The 22,152-nt window shown below is 44.3% G+C and overlaps 1 protein-coding gene across 1 annotated transcript in view; it reads right to left on the bottom strand.

The window, feature by feature from the left end:
• Positions 1-22,152, bottom strand: part of THSD7B (thrombospondin type 1 domain containing 7B) — a 432,240-nt gene that overhangs the window by 267,753 nt on the left and 142,335 nt on the right. Inside the window, exons 5-6 of the mRNA XM_066635516.1 lie at positions 9,257-9,412; positions 6,874-7,071 (exon numbers count right to left, since the gene is read on the bottom strand). Coding sequence (XP_066491613.1) covers positions 6,874-7,071; positions 9,257-9,412 — 354 coding nt within the window. The remainder of the gene's footprint in view (positions 1-6,873; positions 7,072-9,256; positions 9,413-22,152) is intronic.

Below are 22,152 nucleotides of genomic sequence, written 5' to 3'. Positions count from 1 at the left end.
GTCAAGCAGTGAGCATTTGAGACAAAAATTGGCTATTAAGCTAAAGAAATGTGCTGAGCTTTTGCAACTGTGGTGCTTTCCATGACCATCTTCTCCCCAAGACAGCATGTATTGTTTCAAGGATAGAAAGCAAAAACTGAAAGCCTCCATCTTAAGGTTTGTCTGGCCCAATACAATCAGACCAATCTTACTTAAATAATTTAGCTAATGTGCAAATTTCTTTTCTCGGGTGGGTGATTTTCTAAATTAGGTTAATCAGGTCCAATTCACTGGATATCTCCAGGCAGATGTGTATCCTTCTTCCTTTTTCAAATCAATACCTCCAGTCTTGCTGCATGAGAAGACCACATAAAACCACGCCACCATGTATAACCTTAAAGGAAAACATGCATCTTCAAAGCAACGTCAGACTCTCAATTCCTATACCTGAAATAACCCTTCATTATAGCCCAATCTATAATGAGTCATTTTGTGTTATTGATCCACCTTGAGAGTTCTTATTATGGTAAGCACACCACTACACACCAATACTGCATATTACTTCCTTTTGCTTTTTTGATGGGCAGGAATTAAGCGCAATGGGGCTTGCAGAGAACAGTGTGCTCTATGTGTGCCCAAGGTCCTTGGACAGATTACTTCAAGAAAACTCTATCTGTGCAAAAAGCACAAGGCGGCTGGCCTGGAGAGGGCCAAAGATTGCTGACCGGAGTACCGGGCGGTGTGTTCACCCCTGAGCTTCCCCAGCTGCACCCTTGTTGTGATGCCATTGGTCTAATGACAGGACAATTGGCTTCATATCTCAAACATCAGTTGGTATTTACTGATAATTTGCAAACTACCTTGGGGACCCTTTGTGGGGAAAGGCGGGATAAATATATGCTAAATAAACAACCTAATGAACAGAACTTGAAGGCCAGCTTTAAGAAATCTGAAAAAACCTATAACCCTCAAGTTTTCAACCTTTCCCTGCCTTTTATCACCTTTGAGCAATTAACATCAATGGGCTTAGAAGAGAATCATATCATATCGAGGATGTGAGATGTCACTGGGGTTGTTATATTACTCGTTTAATGTACAGCATCCAAGTTAGACCACCTACTAAGTTAGACCACCTACTGCAGACCCTTCTCCCTGTTATCCACACAATCCTATATGTGCCTGCTCAGAATTAAGCCTGACTGCTCAACAGAAGTTACCACCAGGTAAGGGTGTAAGAAGTTACCACCATGTACTGTACATGATTTATTTTATTCTGGAGGCTGGTGCACACAAATATTGTTTGTCGCTCAAATGCTGATGTCAGTGTACGAATTAACCACCACAGATTTATCACCACCATGAACCTACCTATTTTTATTCCTAGTCTGTTTCTCCATTCCCTGGCCTAACACATTCTCTCCTCTTTTGTTCCATACTCCTTGGGATGATTCTAGTATCCCAAGGCAGAACAAATACATGGATTCATTTTTACAGCGATAAAGACAGGCTCTTAGGTAAATTCCCCATGGCAGATATGAAACGCAGAAGCAGGTAAAGAGAATAAAAGCAGTAAACAGGGAAACCACACCTGCAATTTCTTGGAAGTGTTTCATGAAATGTTTCCCTTAAGGCATAAAGGAGCTATTCTCCAACACCCTAGATTCCAATTACAGTATGCATTGTCTCTTTAATTTGTTGGCAAATCTTGACATACTGTAGTTAGCAATGCTGAATAGGTATGTGCTTGCAGGCATTTGATGGAAATTATTGGAAACTTGACATTACAATGCTAGACAAGGACTCACTACAGGACACTGAGGTGTGCTCTGCAGAAGCTGTAAATGTATCAGCAAGTCTTGTGTCTACCTGAAAGATTTATAGCTGTCCAGGTTAATTACCTTTACTCGGCTTTCAAAGATCAGAAAGAATTATGTTCTTATTCTGTTAAAACTATACTAACTGGTCACTGTATATGGAGATTAGTTGAAGCACTAGTAGACTTGACCTTACTGTTGCACAGTTACGATGCTCAGTTTTACAGCCTTCTGCCACCCTACAGACAACAGCTGGAGGAAACCCATGGGTGGATTACTGGAGACAGTAATCTATTACAGTAATATTTACAGGTTTTTAAGTGGATCAAAACAGAACATGTAATAGATGTGAAAAACAAAGAGAGGCCTGGGATCAGTGTAACTGAATATGGTTGTGAAATCTTTCAAAATTCTGAGAGGAGAAACAACAAATGTTCAGTCACAAGAGCTGTAGAGAAAACATCTAATGCACCCAGCTGTGTATTTCATGTAACATTCAGAACATTTGAAGGATGGCTTCAGTCATCTCACATCTACCAGACGTTTTGTTGAAACACACGTACACAGACGCGCACAGAGAACCAAGGGGAAACAATGCCCACATCAGTCAGCATTTGGAACGTGAATTAGAACCTAAACTCAGCAGCTCCCAAAGAAGTTACTGCTGCGAGGACATATATGTCAGAGAAACGTTGACTAGCCTGCCTCTCAGCCCCCGCAACGTTTGACTGCTCTGCAACAAGAATATGATGATGAGAAATCAACTCGGCCTTCTGAACATTACGACTCTAAAGAATCCAATTATCACAAGGCTCAAGACCACAGCAACATTTCTCACAGGTGTGCCCTGAAAGAGAAATAAACACTCATGCAAATTGCACACTGTAACAAAAATGCATGCCTATTTATCCAGTGACGGCTAAGAGTCAATTCTCATTATGTCCAGCAGATACACAAGTATAAAATACAAGCACACTGCATGAGATATGAAGAGTACTGCATGGCTTTCCATGTATGGCTTTCCCCATCAAAATGCTTTTCATTATGCAAGTTGGAAATGAGGAAGATCACACTTCGCAGTAGTTTGAAAAGAGTGTGTGCACATCATACAGGTGAACCATGAATGTATTTTGTACTCATGAGAAGCGGCTCTCAGGCCACAATTCAAAGGGCATGCATAGACAAATACCAGTTGGCATACACACTGAAATTCCTCAGGTCATCTCCTCCAGGAGCATCTCTAACTTATATGAAAGCTACTTTTGAAGGCATATTAAAAAGCAGCTTTGAATTCAGCAAGAAAAGCTACTGGAAGAAAAAAAAATGACACAATAAAGAATAGCAGAGAAGCTGACAGTGAGGATATCCAGTGCTGGAACATGGCTTCAAGCTCACAGCACTTGAGAATCTCCTCTTTTTGGAGAAACCTTTCAATTCCAATAGAACCCCTCCAAATTGTACAAGCAAAAGTTTGGTCTAAAAATATTCAAAAAATGATACTTTTCATATACAAACTACAAAAACATAGTCTTCCACTGAATAAGAAACAAACCCTGTATTAGCTATCAAGGTTCCCAATAACAAAAGTGATTACAGCAACCAAGAAACAAATCAATTCTCATAAATCAAACTTAAATCCACATACTCTTGACCAGTGTTGGGAACTCGAGACAGTGACTTAGTCACAAAAATGTGTGATTTTGGGTGACTAATGAGTCATGCGCATGGAAGACTTTGAAAAAGACTTAGGGTCCCCAAGACTCGGCACTCATCCCCACACATACTGACTCGAGTCTGCCTGTGTCTGGGGTGCTTGCTTACTGTTTCTGCCATGCGGAAAACCTTGTGGGGCAAGCATTCTGACAGTGAGTAGCAGGGAGTTCCAGCCAGGAGGTAGGAAAGGGTTAATGAATCAGGCAGGAGGGGGGGAAGCGGGAGTGAGCTCTTTTTCCATCTCTGATAGGAAGGAAGGAACCAATGATCATTGGACAAATTATGGGTATTTGCACATTTGCATTGGCTGAGGGAGAGCAGGAGGCAGAGCCCAAGGGGGTTCTTGCCTTACAATTGGCTGCAAAAGCCCAGGGAGGAGAGAGAGAAGTCTTTTGCCCATTCTGCTTTCCAACCTCATGGCTTCTTGCCTCCATTGTTACTTGGGAGAGCAAGCCCCACTGAATGACAGACTGTAATTGGACTACTTCTGTGTAGAGCTGCAAGGATCGGGTCATCCTGGTAAGCCTCCTAGCTGCAGCTCGTCATCCTCCCTCTTGCCGCTTCTGTCCCAGGTCTCTCACTGTCCCTCCCACTCCCTCCTGCCCTCTTTACAGATGGGTGGGGACAGCAGGGGCGTGAGTAAAGAGAACTCTCACACCCTGGCAGCAACCACGTTTTTTCCATGGCAGACTTTTTAAGGGGGGGATGACTCGACTGGAGTTCTTTAGAGTCACTAATGGGTAACATGAAGACTTGGAAAGTGCCCTCATGACTTTTTCAAGTCGAGTTGTGGGGGGCAGTTACTCTGCGACCCAACTCAAATCAAGCCTCACTGGGTTTTCCCAACACTGCTCTTGACTTGCGGTGTAATCCTATACACATTTCTGACAGCCAGTCGTAGGCCCAGTTCCAATATACCTCTGATACTGATGCACCTACCTGCCAATGCAACCTCCCGCCACCCAATCCTGGTGGAGACTTAGGAGTCACATAGGCAGGACAAGGAGGAATTGACATATGCAATATTATAATCCATTTCCAGATGACAGACACTCCTCCCAACACAGCAAAACACTACAATGATATCAGAGCCAGATCTGGCAGGTGTCAACAATTTGCAGAGTACGGGATGCACTTGGGTGTTGAGTGTGTCTAAATGGGCAGACTGCTGCAAACCCAATGACTGGCCCATGTAGTCATTGTGTCACATGCAAACCCAAAATGTCACATGCAAATCTGTGTCACATGCAAACCCCATGACTGGCCCAAGCAGAGCTTCCCCTGATTGGTCCATGTGCTATAGTCTCCAATCCAAGTGTACCTGTTTGTGGTGCTACAGGATGCTACATGTTTCATGACCTTACATGCTCTTTGCCTATTTCCTGCTGTGGCTGAGTGGATAGGTAGCAGCTTTGTGAACTGGCCAGTGTGGGTTCTAGACCTTCCTCCACCTCCTCTTGAGCTGCTGCCATGCATGCAAAAGGTAACTGTATGGTTGGTTGTGGCAAGCCCCTTGGCTGGGGTCAAATCTGTTTTTCCTTGATCCCAGGAGGTATTTTCATACTGTAGGCTAAAAGAAGCAGCCTGGCTTTCCTAAGTGCTGTTGATGCCGCCTTTGTGACTCACCCAGTCCCTCACCTGGCAAAAGCTTGCAATTCTTCCCCAGGGACGATTACATTGCCAAAGAGAGACTCATGTATTTATTTCCAATGGCTTCCCTCTCCCAAAGGAGCTATCTCCCATCCCTTGGTCTACTGCAGTACATGGCATTTCTTGGACATGCATACTTATGCGAGTGGCCTAAAGGAACTGTGGGTATTGGGATTCCAAGCGGCTCTCTGCTCTTGTCACTGAAAACATTCCTAAAAACATTTCACTGAAATGAAAAAAAGTTCAGACAAGATATTAAATTTACATATCCTAAAATGATTGCACCATTCAATATGACTAAAGGCTGGAGAATCGTGTCCTTCCGCAATACATCCTGGTGATCCGACACCACCAACCTCATCTAGAACAATGAAGTTTTTCGGGTGCATTTCAAAATGTGGGCGAGGCAGAAGCACCCACTGCTTGTCTGTAAACTTGCATGCTTATTCTTTATTAATCAAGTTGTCAACAGAGCACATTCAAGGTCTGAACTGCTGCAAACAAATACATAGCGCATTTTCATTTGCATTTCATCAGAATATTGTAACCTAAATCAGACATGACAAGGCAGTAGCAGATCCCTAAGTACACCTTTTTAAAAGCTGCTGCAATGAAACAAAAGTGTGGGGTGGGAAGCAAAGCTATTCTAGTGTGAAAGACAAATGCTGTAATTAATCTATTAGATACCACTATTATGTATGTGAAAAATTTCTGTTCCGTCTTCCACCAATTAGTCTCCAACGCAGCATTATGCAAACGTTGACTAATGGATACAAGATGATTTTTGCATAAGAACTCTTATTTAAAAAAAACACTCCATTTTGTACAACTTTCCTGTGATTAAGAGAATCCCTTTGGTCAGATACTTTAGCACAAATTTAACTGACATAAAAACCACCCTGTGCATTCCCTAGACTTTAACTCTGCTAACCTTTAACCTGTGACTTTAACACTGACAAGGAAAATAGACCATATGTCACTCTAGGGTCTCTGTTTTACACCTATGTAGTTAAGGGTTCGGGGGAATTTACAAATAGGGAGGAATGAAACCTCACAAAACACAGCTACCTGCAATTTTATTTATATCAATATGTACTCTTAATAGATCAAAATTTGGAGTATAATAAAGCCAAAATCTTTGGAACAATTCTTAGGTCATTCCTATGTTAGTTGTTAAGCATCATTACATCTGTACAATATGAAGTTAACATATTTATTTAGCTGCATGCAGACATCACTCTCCAAAATACTAGAACATGGTTTGGAAGAACTGGAATCAGTAATAACTCAAGTGCCTCATTTTGAAACCTATGGACAAAATTAATATTAATATTAATATTATAAATAAAAAATAAATATTATAAAATAAAATATAAATTATTAATAAAATCACTATTACCAAAGAAAGCGCACACTCTTTCTTTACTCCCCATCACCTTGCACACACACTGGATACAGTTCAAACTGCTTTATTGTATGAATAATTTCCTGGTCTAATCAATTCGTAACTTGCCATGACATCCAAACAAATTGTGGTTTAAAGTGACCTCTACTAGCCAGGATTGCAAACCACAGATTGCCAATCAGGACATTTTATATTAAGGTGCAAGTGAAATAGACAGAGGGGAGTGGGAGGAGGGAACACACTGAACTTGTCACTCTGTAATCTGCCATGGTTTGTAGGATCAAATGAATACATGCAATTTATACCACATACCCTTGAAGTTCTTGCATACAGCGTGCAGCACACAATTTCCTTGCCCGCATCTTCCATTAAAAGGTAAACAGACCCCTTCTGAAATAATCCACTGGTAACACACTGGATTTTCACAAGGAATTGATTCTATCAAGTGAGGACAAGCATCTGAAGTACCCATGGGTTCCACAATAATATGTCTTTGCCTCATTTTGAAACCTATGGACAAAATTAAGAGACTCAATATTACCAAAGAAAACAATAGATACAGAGATTATTGGATAACTTTCAAATGACAATTTGCCTTAAGAACGAACAAATACTATTTTAAGAGAACTTAGTGCTAAGGAACAAACTCTGTGCCTTGCAATGCATTCGTCTTTGACTTGGTAGTTCCACTAGTTTATGTTGCCTTTAATTTTTTACCAAAAAAACCAAGAATTTTTATTCAAGTCTTGCAAAGTCACTGACTTGGCAGCAATGCTATGTGCACTTTTCTAGGAGTAAGCCCCATGAATATAGTGGATCTACACTCCATGCCCAGGATTGAGCTAGTGGAACATTAACAGCACAACGTACATCTACTCAGAAATAATGGACTTCTCCCATTATTGCAGAATAATGGAATTCTGCATAGGATTGCACCTCGAGTATACTATGGGCGCAATCCTAACACACCCTTGGGTCAGCACAAGTCCCTTGTGCTGGTGCAAGAGGGTTGCAAATGTGCCGTAAAGCATGTCTGTGCCTCCTTGGGAGCAAGCCGCGTAAGCCACAGACATGCACTGGGGCATGGAGCCTGTATACAGCCTCCGTGGCAGCTTGCTCTAGGTTGGTTGTGTTGTCCGAGCTAAGTCAATGCAAGGGTCTGGAGTGGGTGCAGAGTAGGTGAGGAGGAGGTAGGAGGGAGGCATTCCAGGGTGGGTGGAGGGCAGTCCCAGGGGCTGACGGGAAGCGGGAGGTGGGGCTAGGACCCAGCAGATATGCTGGATCCTGGACCCCCGTTCCCGAGCAGTCTCCTCGGACTTATGCCATCTCCTGAGGTGACGCAAGTTCGAGGAAACCCATTGGGGCTGTGGTGGCTTACCTGAGGATAAGGGGAAGAGTTTCCCCTTGCCTCCGGCTGAGCCACTTTGGGCCCCTATCTTGTGCTGGATACAGTGCAGGCCTCCTGGCCTGCCTGTTCCAGTGCAAGATAGGATTGCGCTGCACGTCACATAAAAGTCATATTTTTGAATTTCAAGAAGAAACATTAGGGTCACAAATTCCCTGCCCCTCCTTCTGCTCCCTTACATCAATTCCCTCTTGAATGTCCTAGTTCTCAACAGAAAAGAGCCTGCTGTTTGTCCACACTGGACAAAATACGATCTGTAGAAACTAACTGGCCTGCAAATCGGTTTTATAAATAACATTTTGATCACAATGCCCAATTTTGGTTGGGAGGCAGCCTATAGTTTGGAAAGAACCAGGAGTGCAAGAGGAAATCAAAGTGTACAATTAAACCCCAGTTCACACAGCACCAAACTATGGCTCGTCATTTCATCTGAACAGATGAGCAAGGATATGGGAGCCTGCAGGATTCATTCACATTTGTGGTTGAGTCTCAAACTGTTTCAGTCAACTCAGATTAGTGAATACAAATCTCTGCATCATAGATGTTCATCTGTAAACTCTTCAAGCTTGAATAAACCAGGAAAGCAAGTAAGACTAGGGTCAGCAGGGCCTGTAGACAAGCTGAATGGATCCAATCAGTTCAATGACTTGCAGCCCAATCTCTTTCCAGAAGCTGAAGAATTAAAATACTTACACAGCAGACTACTGGAAAGGAAATAATTATTTGGCAGTATGAAGGCATGAGGATCTGCCACTCTGTTTTATTCAGATTTGGACTTCCTACAAATTATAGCTGATTAAACCCACAGATTCATGCTTAAAATTCAACAATAAAAGATTATAAAGTCATTAGAGCAGTGAATATACATTATACCTGTTACAATTTACATGTTTTTATGTAAACAGGCAGATAATCCTGAGCTATAAAGACATATTTTATATAATGAAAAGATTAGTGTATTTCTGAACACAGATTTACATATTTTTAGTCTTGCTTTTGTCTGAACTGTTAAGCATTGGTAACTGATAAGCAGAAACCAGCAGATCAAGTATTGTGAAAAAGCAAGACTTCCTCAACACACCTAAGTCATTCTTATGATCCAACCCTTTGTTTTTTTATAAATGAATAAACAATAAATTAAAAAATATATAAACAACAAGGAACTGCAGGTTTTTATTGATTTGACTCATTAGATTTTGAGCTCCTGTGATATGTTGCCAAAAGGATACATCACTCTCATTCCTGCCACAAGCAAAACAATGAACTATTGAAAAATAATTTGAAATGCACCTTTCCTCCCTTGATTATCTTGGCAGTTTTCATGGATACAGGGGCCCCATGCCAACCAAGAAGAAACCAGACACTCAGGAGGGCACGGAACACTGCACAGTTGAGGAGCTGGGGGAGCAGGCCCAAGGCATAGCTTTTGTTCCACAGGTCTAGACACTTAAGAAAAGGGGGGAAAAAACACATTCAAATTATACCTTCAAATAGGACAGAGTTTTAGAGTGCAGTAGTAAACTAGTTTCCCAGCAGCAATCAAAACTGTTAGAACCAAAACTAATAATGGAATGATAAACCACTAAAATTAGAGCCCCAGCTGCAACTGAGAATTACATTTAAAAATGATTTAAATTATTGGGATTTCATGATTTTATAAAGGATCATACGAGACTATGATATGAAAACCAACTATTTAAGAATAAGACATTCTTACCACATCTGTAACCATATGTATGCTTTTACAGTAAATAAAAGATTCCCATTACATTGCAATTTGTTCCATAAGAGTGTTGGTGTAATGCAGCGATTTTCAACCACTGGGCTGTGCAACACTGGTGTGCCGCAAAAGGTCTACAGGTGTGCTGCGGAAATTCGGGGGAAGGTCATTGATTATTACGGCCATTGGGGGATATTAGCCCCCCTCCAGCAGAATGATGTGCCTTGTCAATTATCAAAAAACTGATGATGTGCCTCGACAATTTTAGCACCTTATCAGTGTGCCCTGAGATGAAAAAGGTTAAAATAACTTGTGAAGTGGATTAATGACTGAGCTGTGAATGAGGACTTCCCCAGTTCAGATCTCACCTCTGCCATGCAATCTTACTATGTAGCCTTAAACAAGTCACCTCAAGCAGCCAAACCTTGCCCTGCCATCCAATCAGACTTGCAAAACAATATCACAGTCCTAGGAGATTCCTCATCTCAAGATAAACATTTACCATAGGTCTCAGAAGAGAAAGCCTCTGGCCCTGGCATAGAGAATTCTTCTAAGAACATGTTTGATAATGAGGGACAATAACAACTACACACCTTATAGAATCATCATAAGAACAATATCAAGATAATACATGAGAAGCACTTTATACACTCAGAATGCATCACATAAATGTTAAGTAGGATTATTATTACAACTAATCCTATTTTATAAGCACCTGCTTTATGAGCAGGATAGGAAGAAAACCAGCTGTTAGACCCTTACATAAGAACACAAGAACATAAGAACAGCCCCACTGGATCAGGCCATAGGCCCATCTAGTCCAGCTTCCTGTATCTCACAGCGGCCCACCAAATGCCCCAGGGAGCACACCAGATAACAAGAGACCTCATCCTGGTGCTCTCCCCTACATCTGGCATTCTGACTTAACCCATTCCTAAAATCAGGAGGTTGCGCATACACATCATGGCTTGTACCCCATAATGGATTTTTCCTCCAGAAACTCGTCCAATCCCCTTTTAAAGGCGTCTAGGCTAGACGCCAGCACCACATCCTGTGGCAAGGAGTTCCACAGACCGACCACACACTGAGTAAAGAAATATTTTCTTTTGTCTGTCCTAACCCGCCCAACACTCAATTTTAGTGGATGTCCCCTGGTTCTGGTATTATGTGAGAGTGTAAAGAGCATCTCCCTGTCCACTCTGTCCATCCCCTGCATAATTTTGTATGTCTCAATCATGTCCCCCCTCAGGCGTCTCTTTTCTAGGCTGAAGAGGCCCAAACGCCATAGCCTTTCCTCATAAGGAAGGTGCCCCAGCCCCGTAATCATCTTAGTCGCTCTCTTTTGCACCTTTTCCATTTCCACTATGTCTTTTTTGAGATGCGGCGACCAGAACTGGACACAATACTCCAGGTGTGGCCTTACCATCGATTTGTACAACGGCATTATAATACTAGCCGTTTTGTTCTCAATACCCTTCCTAATGATCCCAAGCATAGAATTGGCCTTCTTCACTGCCGCCGCACATTGGGTCGACACTTTCATCGACCTGTCCACCACCACCCCAAGATCTCTCTCCTGATCTGTCACAGACAGCTCAGAACCCATCAGCCTATATCTAAAGTTTTGATTTTTTGCCCCAATGTGCCCCAATGTGCATGACTTTACACTTACTGACATTGAAGCGCATCTGCCATTTTGCTGCCCATTCTGCCAGTCTGGAGAGATCCTTCTGGAGCTCCTCACAATCACTTCTGGTCTTTACCACTCGGAAAAGTTTGGTGTCGTCTGCAAACTTAGCCACTTCACTGCTCAACCCTGTCTCCAGGTCATTTATGAAGAGGTTGAAAAGCACCGGTCCCAGGACAGATCCTTGGGGCACACCGCTTTTCACCTCTCTCCATTGTGAAAATTGCCCATTGACACCCACTCTCTGCTTCCTGGCCTCCAACCAGTTCTCAATCCACGAGAGGACCTGTCCTCTAATTCCATTATATTTACAATGGCTGTTTTCCACGATCCTTTTATGAATCTTATCCATCCCAACAAAGTCATTATAGACAAGTGTCACCACCACAACCTACTGCTATACTTAGGGTATGATAATTTTATAAACCCTTCCCTCTACACCCACATCTGCAGAACAATTAAATTCAATGGCTTATTATAGTCTTTGGGAGGCAAGGGAGTCAGGGCATTATTTTAAAATTTTGGTACACAAGTAATTAGAACTTTTAAAATGAAGAATAAGAGACAGGCCAAGAGCTTGATATGAGAGTGAGAATGACAAAAAGGAGCCTCATTGACTGATTGGGGTACCAAACACATAGAAAGTGGAAAAGGAAACTATGTAGTCCTAAAACACTTTTCCTTGTCTTCGTCTTCTTCGTCTTAGCAATTTTCCCGTGTCAGTGCGGGGTCCTAAAACACTCTGATTACTCAAAATACCTTCCCTAGAACAATGAGATAGAAAAAACACAACAGGAAAACAGAAAATTCTGTATTTCTACATCTTCATGTCCTATATGAAGGGCTGAATAATTTTTTCTATCATAGTTGCATAACAAAACACTCTTCGGAAAATTAAAAGCCAATTTAAATGTGCATGGCAAACAAAGTTTTATAACTGGCTAGGAGCTGCCTTATGGTCAACAATTTTTGTCTTAATAGATATGATGCAATTTATATTCATAACATAACTTAAGTTTTAAAAAAATATTATGAGCACCATCAAAATTAATTGTATGCATTGCTACACTCACATTTTTTTAGTATGTTAAAGCAGGTGAGTTTTGTAATGCTCTGAAGCGTTAAGGTCAGAACTCCAAACCAACATGCACATACCTCCATGGGTACGGTTTTCTCATTCATATGGTTTAAGATGAAATGTAGGAACAACAGGAATTATAATAACAAAAACTAATTTATATAAAAAACAAAAGTTTTTTATTTTGGTTTTTTATTTTTAGCTTGCACACCAAACTCACAAATATCTTGATCCTCAGGTACTTGTTGGTGTGACTCCATAATCAAATGGTGATTACTCCAATTTAATTCAAAACAAATGAAAGTTTTTAAAATTGCTTTCTAATTATTATTATTATTATTATTATTATTATTATTATTATTGATATTAGCAACCTTCAGTCTCGAAAGACTATGGTATCGCGCTCTGAAAGGTGGTTCTGCACAGCATCTAGTGTGGCTGAAAAGGCCAATCCGGGAGTGACAATCCCGTCCACACCAGGAGCAAGTGCAGTCTGTCCCTGGTCTGTCTCCCTGGCTATGGGCTTTCCTTCTTTGCCTCTTTGCCTCAGACTGTTGGCCAAGTGTCTCTTCAAATTGGGAAAGGCCATGCTGCACAGCCTGCCTCCAAGTAGGCCACTCAGAGGCCAGGGTTTCCCACTTGTTGAGGTCCATTCCTAAGGCCTTCAGATCCCTCTTGCAGATGTCCTTGTATCGCAGCTGTGGTCTACCTGTAGGGCACTTTCCTTGCACGAGTTCTCCATAGAGGAGATCCTTTGGGATTCGCCCATCATCCATTCTCACGACATGACCGAGCCAACGCAGGCGTCTCTGTTTCAGCAGTGCATACATGCTAGGGATTCCAGCACGTTCCAGGACTGTGTTGTTAGGATCTTTGTCCTGCCAGGTGATGCCGAGAATGCGTCGGAGGCAGTGCATGTGGAAAGCGTTCAGTTTCCTCTCCTGTTGTGAGCAGAGAGTCCATGACTCGCTGCAGTACAGAAGTGTACTCAGGACGCAAGCTCTGTAGACCTGGATCTTGGTATGTTCTGTCAGCTTCTTGTTGGACCAGACTCTCTTTGTGAGTCTGGAAAACGTGGTAGCTGCTTTACCGACGCGTTTGTTTAGCTCGGTATCGAGAGAAAGAGTGTCGGAGATCGCTGAGCCAAGATACACAAAGTCATGGACAACCTCCAGTTCATGCGCAGAGATTGTAATGCAGGGAGGTGAGTCCACATCCTGAACCATGACCTGTGTTTTCTTTAAGCTGATCGTCAATCCAAAATCTTGGCAGGCCTTGCTAAAACGATCCATGAGCTGCTGGAGATCTTTGGCAGAGTGGGTAGTGACAGCTGCATCGTCGGCAAAGAGGAAGTCATGCAGACATTTCAGCTGGACTTTGGACTTTGCTCTCAGTCTGGAGAGGTTGAAGAGCTTTCCGTCAGATCTGGTCTGGAGATAGATGCCTTCTGTTGCAGTTCCAAAGGCCTGCTTCAGCAGGACAGCGAAGAAAATCCCAAACAAGGTTGGTGCAAGAACACAGCCCTGCTTCACGCCACTTCGGATGTCAAAGGGGTCTGATGTGGAGCCATCGAAGACAACAGTGCCCTTCATGTCCTTGTGGAAGGATCTGATGATGCTGAGGAGCCTGGGTGGACATCCGATCTTGGGGAGAATCTTGAAGAGGCCATCCCTGCTGACCAGGTCGAAAGCCTTCGTGAGATCTATGAAGGCTATAAAGAGTGGCTGTCGTTGTTCCCTGCACTTCTCCTGCAGTTGTCTAAGGGAGAATACCATATCAGTGGTGGACCTGTTGGCTCGGAATCCGCACTGCGATTCTGGATAGACGCTCTCTGCAAGTACCTGGAGCCTCTTTAGTGCAACTCGGGCAAACAACTTTCCTACAACACTAAGGAGAGAGATGCCACGGTAGTTGTTGCAGTCACCCCTATCACCTTTGTTCTTGTACAGCGTGATGATGTTTGCATCCCTCATGTCTTGAGGTACTCCACCTTCTCTCCAGCAGAGACAGAGGATTTCATGCAGCTCAGTGACGATGATCTCTTTGCAGCACTTTAGGACTTCAGCAGGGATGCTGTCTTTTCCAGGTGCCTTGCCAAAGGCAAGGGAGTCCAGGGCCACGTGAAGTTCTTCTAGGGTTGGTTCACTGTCAAGCTCCTCCAGCAAAGGCAGGCACTCAATGTTGTTCAGCGCTTCTTCGGTGACTACATTTTCTCTGGAATATAGCTCAGAGTAGTGCTGCACCCAGCGTTCCATCTGCTGTGCCCGATCCTGGATGACCTCGCCTGCTGCAGACTTCAGAGGGGCAATTTTCTTCTGTGTTGGACCTAGGGCCTGCTTGATACCATCATACATCCCCTTGATGTTGCCCGTGTCAGCTGCTATCTGTATCTGGGAACAGAGCTGGAGCCAGTAGTCGTTAGCACATCTCCTGGCAGCCTGCTGGACTTTGCTGCGAGCAGCTCGGAGGACCTGCAGGTTGCGCTCACTGGGACAGGCCTTGTATGCTGCTTGAGCTCTCCTCTTTTCCTCAATGACTGGTGTCAACTCCTCAGAGTGGGCTTCAAACCAGTCTGCCGTCTTGTTGGTCCTCTTGCCGAATACGGAGAAGGCGGTGTTGTAAACGGTATTCTTGAAATGTTCCCATCTGTTGGATGCGTTTGCATCGGCCGGGCCTGGAAGAGATTCCTCAAGTGCTTGTGCAAATTCCTCCACTTTTCTCTGATCCCGGATCTTGCTGGTATCAATGCGAGGTCTTCCTTCCTTTTTCGTGTGATACAGTCGCTTTGTTTGCAGTTTCATTCTGCTGCACACCAGGGAGTGGTCAGTGTTGCAGGCAGCACCGTGATAACTGCGTGTGATCTTGATGCTGGGAAGGCTGGAGCGTCTGGAGAGAATCAGGTCGAGTTGGTGCCAGTGCTTTGATCTTGGGTGTCTCCAAGAGACTCTATGTTGGGGCTTCGTGTTGAAGAATGTGTTGCTGACACAGAGACCGTGATGACAGCAAAACTCTAGCAGGCGTTGGCCATTTTCGTTCATCTTCCCAGTGCCGAACTGACCTAAGCAAGTGGGCCACGAACTGTTATCAGCACCAACTCTAGCATTGAAATCGCCGAGGATGAACAATAGCTCTTTTACAGGGATCTTCTTGATAGTGGTGGCCAGGTCATCGTAGAATTTGTCTTTGGCTTCTGCTGGAGACGACAAAGTCGGTGCATAAGCACTGATGAGTGTGACAGGTCCTGCTGATGACTGGAGCTGCAGGGACAAAATTCTTTCACTTCCCACAGTAGGTGGGATGATGGATTCCAGCAGGGTATTTCTGACTGCAAAGCCAACGCCATGTTCCCTGGTTTCGTTTGGTGGTTTTCCCTGCCAGAAAAATGAGAAATTTCTCTCCTTGACAGATCCAGAATCTGGCAGCCTTGTCTCTTGAAGGGCGACGATGTCCATCTGCAGTCTGCTCAGCTCCATGTCGATGACAGCTGTTTTGCATGCATCGTCTATTTCTTGCAGGTCATCAGAGAAGCCAGGTGTCATTGTCCTTACGTTCCAGGTGCCCAGTTTTAGGGCAGGAGTTTTCTGTTTTCTGTTGCATGGTGCAGAGTTGTCGATCCGCTTGTCGGTTTTCACCCTAAACCCCATGCACCCCATGAGGTTAACGGACCGTGGCGAGGCAACACCTTACTGGCTGGGGACTGCCCAGCTTAAGGCGGGCGGTAGCTGCCCAATGAGATGCAATGATCTCTCCCACCGTCGGAAGCAGCCCCTGGCGTCATGCTCTACGCCAATCGAGCGAAGACTTATAACCGGTAAACTGCTGCTTCCCGTGTTGTGCCGACGCCGTATGGCGAAGTTGGAGTGTCCTCTCCAGTGCGCGAATATTATTATTATTATTATTATTATTATTATTATTATTATTATTAACAGTATTTATATACCACTCTTCAACGAAGTAGAGTGGTAAAGTTCACAAACGAAAAGTTCACAAAGTAGAGAAAAATCAAATAACTAATGGCTCCCTGTCCCAAAAGGGCTCACCATCTAAAAAGATGCAAAAATCCCCCCTCCCCCAGAAATAGTATTGCCTTTGACATATTTATTTAGAGACTCCACCAGCTTGGCAGAAATCAAATTCACCTTACTTCTAAAGTAAGCAGACCTTTTTCTACAAGTTCTAAAAGTCAAATGGCAGGCGGAGGATAAATATTAGTCCATTTTAACCACCAAGCTATTCTCTTTCAAAGAACCTTATGCATTTCTTAATATGCCCTTCAGCATTGCGCTTTGCAAACTAATTTATCATTCCAGTAAGTCACTCACAGACAAGCAAGCAAATCAGGTTCACTGCATTTTGTCATCACAAACGGATTCTGTTCCAGCTAGAAAACAAAACTATTGGCCATGTTATGGAAGCCATGCCACTTGTCTTGACACAGTTTTGCAATGCCTTTTGGCAGCAAAACACCCTGTGGGGTACACTAGCCACACAATAACAAATAACATTATCTGAATAAGAAAACTAGGTGATATTTGTCAGGGGACAATATTTTGGAAATCAGTGAGGAAAGAAAACATAACTAATAAGCCTGCATTATAATAATACTGGGGAAATGAAAAAAATAATAAATACTATCGGTCAAATGACTGAATATGGAATTCTTCTAGGACTATATTTTGGGGGCTCTTAGGAGACCAAGTTCCAGGTGAGCATTCTGAATTTGAAAGGAACTTGTTTACAGCTGCCAGCATTCCGATTACTAATGTAATGGGAAACCAGTGTAATGAACCAATGTAATAGTGATTTCCTCACATCAAAAGAATAGTTTATCAACATCAAAAGGATGATTAGTTAAAATTTGGAAGTTGGTCGTAACGGCAAAATTTTCTCCATACATATGTATAAAGGATGGGACACAATATCGGGAAAGTTTTTTTTTTAAGTGGCTTCCACTAATGAACTCAAGGAGACTGCATTATATTGTGAATATCAGTTATTATCATTGCACAACATTAAAAAAAAGTCAACAGTAGCAGCAACAGGTAAATCTTCTTAGGAGCTACATCACTATGAACTGGACAGCCATATTGATTACTGGCTTGAAGCTACTCTAAAAAACTAGAAGTTGTACAAGGAGCACCATTCATCCCAACAAAAGAATCACTTTTGCTCCTGTCACTGACATAGCAAGTGATGGGAAGGGGCGAGCCACCATGGGTTCCACTGTGGAGCATCATGTGAGGGAGTGCCAGGCAGAGGTCATCCTAGATCAGCCATTTTCAACCACTGCGCTGTGGCACGCTGGTGTGCCGTGAGTGGTCCACAAGTGTGGCACAGGAATTTGAAGGAAGGTAAATATTAGTAGGGGCAATGGGGGATGTGAGCCCCCACTGGCCATAGTGTGCCTTGTCAAAAACCTGATGGTGTGCCTTGACAATTTTAATGCCTGGTCAATGTGCCGTGTGATGAAAAAGGTTGAAAATCACTGTCCTAGATGGTGGCTGCTTTCTTCAAACCAAGAGGTGGTGGGTGTGGCTTCATGATCTCGCTGCCGCACTCATTCCTTCTTCTTTAGAGGCTCCTTTGGAGGCACTTAGAGGTGGCAGGTAGAGCTTCGCAATCTTGCTGCCGCCCCATTCCTTCTCCTTTGTAGGTTTGAGCCTACAAAGGAAAAGGAACGAGGGTGGCAGCAAGATCACAAAGACACACTTGCTGCTGCCACTAGGTAACGTGTCAGCCACTCAGCTGAGTCACTGACTTGCCAGTTTTCTCGCCGCGCTCAGCTTTCAGAGCACAAAAAAAAGGGGTTGAGCTGGTACACACAAATGCAGAAGTAATGGGCAGTGTCGTAATGACATCAACACATCACCACCAATTACTTCTGGATTGTGAGAGCGCGAGAACTTGAGTCAGCTGAGCTGGTGACTTGTCCATTTTCTCGCCATGATCTCTGCACTTTCAGAGTGCAGTGAGAAAGTGGCCAAGTCAGCACGTACAGGCATGGAAGTAAACGGTGATGATGTCACCACGTCGCCGCCAATTACTTCCATGTCTGTGCCTTCAGGGGATAATGCCAGGAATCATAGCTCCAGACCAGGGGTGCTCAATAGGTGGATCGTGATCTACCGGTAGATTGCGAGGCAAAATGAGTAGATCGCGGAGTGCTGACCCCCCCTTCAGGTGCCTCTGGGAGGAAACGCCGGGAGTAAGGCCCATTGTACTCAATGGGGCTTACTCCCAGGTAAGTGTGGCTAGGATTGCAGCCTCACAGCCTAATCCTAGGCATGTCTACTCAGGAGTAAGTCCTGTTATACTCAGTGGGGCTCAAGGGACACCAACATACATTGTACACATAAATGTTATATGTTATGATGGCGCGAACATTGTAAAAAAAAACTCTGGTAGATCTCCGGGCCTTGCTGGGTTTCAAAGTAGCTCTCGAGCCAAAAAAGTGTGAGCACCCCTGCTCCAGACAGAAGATGCAGTTGCTACACTGCTGGTTCCTGTTGCAGGAGGACCACAGACTTGCATGCATACAGGGAAACTATAGTATGGAAAAGACACACGGACAGGAGGCTCCATCCTGAAGGCCACAACAGAAAAGTTCATGTAGCATCTTGAACCAGCTCTGCTGGAATATTGCTTCCAAACCCAACTGAATAATTCCCTGGTGTGCTCATGGACAAAGTTCCCTCAGATTTCCCCCAGTGGAGGAGACTGGGGGAAAGTCTCCACTCCAAAGTCGGTGGAGACTTACTGTGGCTTTGATTCAGAGGGTACAGAAGGTTTGAGTTCAGGGCACGGATTTATTCCCTAGGCCTGAGGTATTCAATCTGTGCATTCCGCCTCCCTAGTGAGGCGTAGGTAGCCTCCAGGGGCGTCGCCAGGCATCTTGGGGAGAGAGGCTGCTCTGCTCTGCTCAGCTTCACATGCTGCCTGCTGACTTGCTGCTTTTCTGCAGCTGTGGTGGGTGGGGCAGCGTGAGGCTGGGAGGGCGTGTGAAACAGGGTGGGGGAGGTGGGAGAGAAGGCTGACTGGGCAGGCAGAGGTGCCACATCTCATCATGGAGCTCTCTCCATGTGCAACCTCGCCCCAAGGACTACATTTCCCAGTGTGCCCCTCTCCCTGGGCATCCTGGGATTGGTCAAGGCTGCTTGGGAAGGAAGGAACCAGCCTGCTCCTAGTGGGGGGGGGGTGTCCAAATGCCCAGCCTGTATCCCTCTGTCTTGCCTGGGGGGAACAGGGGTGGCATCTGCATGCTGGATGTGTGTGCGTGAGCAGTGTGTGGGCAAAGTAGAGCAGTCTACTTTGGGGTGAGTTGTAATCTTGTTGGGTGTGGCTGCAATCCTTTCCACAGGCTTGAGGTCTGTGTCAGCTTAACCCAGGATCTTCACCTTTCTCTTTTTCCTTCCCCTTCAAAAAAGAAAAAAAGCCACTCTTGATGGCTTTGTCTCCAAAAATTGATTAAAAATAAAAAATCCCCATTCCTTTTCAGCTATCCCTTTTTCCTCCTGCCTCCTTTTGGGGGGGGGGGGTTACTCTGTTGGCTGCTATTGCAAGACAAAAGGCACAATCCTAGCTAGGTCTACTCAGAAGTAAGTCCTATTGTGTTCAGTGGGACTTACTCCCAGGAAAGTGGGGTTAGGATTCCAGCCAAACAGTCTCTAGGTCTCAGTTTGCATCAGTTTGCAATTAGCAGATACACACAAAACAAAGTCTTCCCCTCCTGCAAATTCATCACTTCTCACCTCCCTTTCCAAAACCCTCCAGGTGTGCTGCTAACAAACTCAGGGCACAATCCTAACCAGGTCTACTCAGAAGTAAATCCTATTTTGCTCAATGGGGCTTACTCTCAGGTAAGTGTTGTTAGGATTGCAGCCTCAGAGTGCTGGCAGCCTTGTTTCCAGTGTATAATTATAACACCTTCATCCCCATTTTGGGGGTAACTGAGGTGAGGTGTTGTAACGGGGAGCCGTGGCCAATGGCTACAAGGATCAGGGGAGGCACGAGCCGGAAAAGTTTGAGAACCACTGCCCTAGGCCTTACCTATACACAAACCACTTGAAACCGATTTATCAATTCCAATGAAGTCAAGCTCACAAGGGATTTTTTTCAAGCACAGTGATCTCTGGAAACAGAAAAATAAGGATAATTTGTGCTCTCATCAATTTGATAAGAGCCAAGATCTCATTTTACATGTGACCTTGACACCATCAGCCTTTATCATGATCAGGCATTTATGTTAGCATTGTTCATCTCAGTACAGTGATACTGCACTTCATAAAAGTGTTATGCACTTCTCTGTTCCAACAAAAACATTCCACTTCACTTAGAATCCCTGAAAATTTACTGAAATTCCATATTTCCAGAACTGCATATTCCATATGCATATGGAATTCAAAATTTCCTTATTTCACTTGTCAAAAGTAACAAACACTTTTAATTGCAAATAAACACAGGATGCCCCTCCTTAAATCCCTATACAACTGTGCATAATTTAATGACAGGGATACATTCTCCAATCTCTGTCATTAAGAGGTTCCACAGTTATGCAAACATTTAGCCAACTGTATTACAAGCTAGTAAGTTTCATTCCATTACATCAGTGATTTTCAAAGTGGGCCAGGGGGCGTTGGAAAGATCCAAGGGGGCGTTGAAAGTAAAATGGGCGTTAGGGCGGCGATGGGGACAAAGTGGGCGATAGGGGGGCAGTGACAGGTCAGGCCAGGTGAAAAACGCTGGCCGCCACCAAAAAAAAGGGGTTCCAGGCGGCCAGCGTTTGAATTTGGCGCGCTTTGTCCTTGCGCGCCTCTGATTTGTTTTTCTCTGCCTGGAGTCAATGAGCGGGAGAAGGAGGCTCCTCCCCCCTCACCACTCAGAGCGCTCCAGACTTCTGAGGCAACAGCCTCGTGAGTGCTCTTCCCCTGCGCCGCTTTGCCGCCTGCCTCCCTGCTTGTGTGGCCACAGCCTCAACGCTGGTCATGGTGCCTGCCTGCTGCCTGTGCCGTGTGCCTGCCATCGCCACCACAGCCTCTGCAGCGGCGTTGTGCTGCCTGCCTGCCTGCCTGCCTGGGACCAACACAGCTCAGCAGCAGCCTTCTCCATTGATATCCAGGTAAAAGAGGAGAAGGAAGTATAAGTGTGCAATCCTGAGGCTGTCTACTCAGAAGTAAGTTCCATTATATTCAATGGGACTTACTCCCAAGAAAGTGTCTTAAGGACTGCAGCCTCAATACATTACGTTAAAAACATTACTCATCCTACTTGTGTCTACTCATAAGTAAGGTCCATTACTCAGTTGGGCTCGCCCCCAGTCCAGCAATCTCCCCCTCCCAACCCCCCCCTGCACCTGCAGCCTCTATCTCCCAGTCTGAGCCCCATCCCAGTTGTGTCTACTCAGAAGTAAGCCCCCTGAAATGAAGTGGCTTGGATTGCAGCCTAACTAGTCTTGCCCCCCCCAACCCCTCTGGACCTGCCTGCACTGCCCCAAAGAAAATCCCGTCATGCATGCCCCAAGATAAAAAATATATGCAATATATTTATACATATTTATTTATAAATTTATACATATACAAGATGGTTGATGCTGGATGCAAAAAGGTTGGTTGCAAAGTTTGCTGCAAGTAGTGGTGTGTGATTTGCACAGGTGTTTCTTGACTTGGCCTGCTGGAGACTTCTGCAGTCTCTGCAGAGAAGGTTGG

This window comes from Tiliqua scincoides, chromosome 1, assembly GCF_035046505.1.
Source record: "Tiliqua scincoides isolate rTilSci1 chromosome 1, rTilSci1.hap2, whole genome shotgun sequence".
In the NCBI taxonomy this organism is placed as follows: domain Eukaryota; kingdom Metazoa; phylum Chordata; class Lepidosauria; order Squamata; family Scincidae; genus Tiliqua; species Tiliqua scincoides.
The sequence above is the reverse complement of the archived record's forward strand: the minus strand, read 5'-3'. Positions and strand labels throughout refer to the sequence as shown.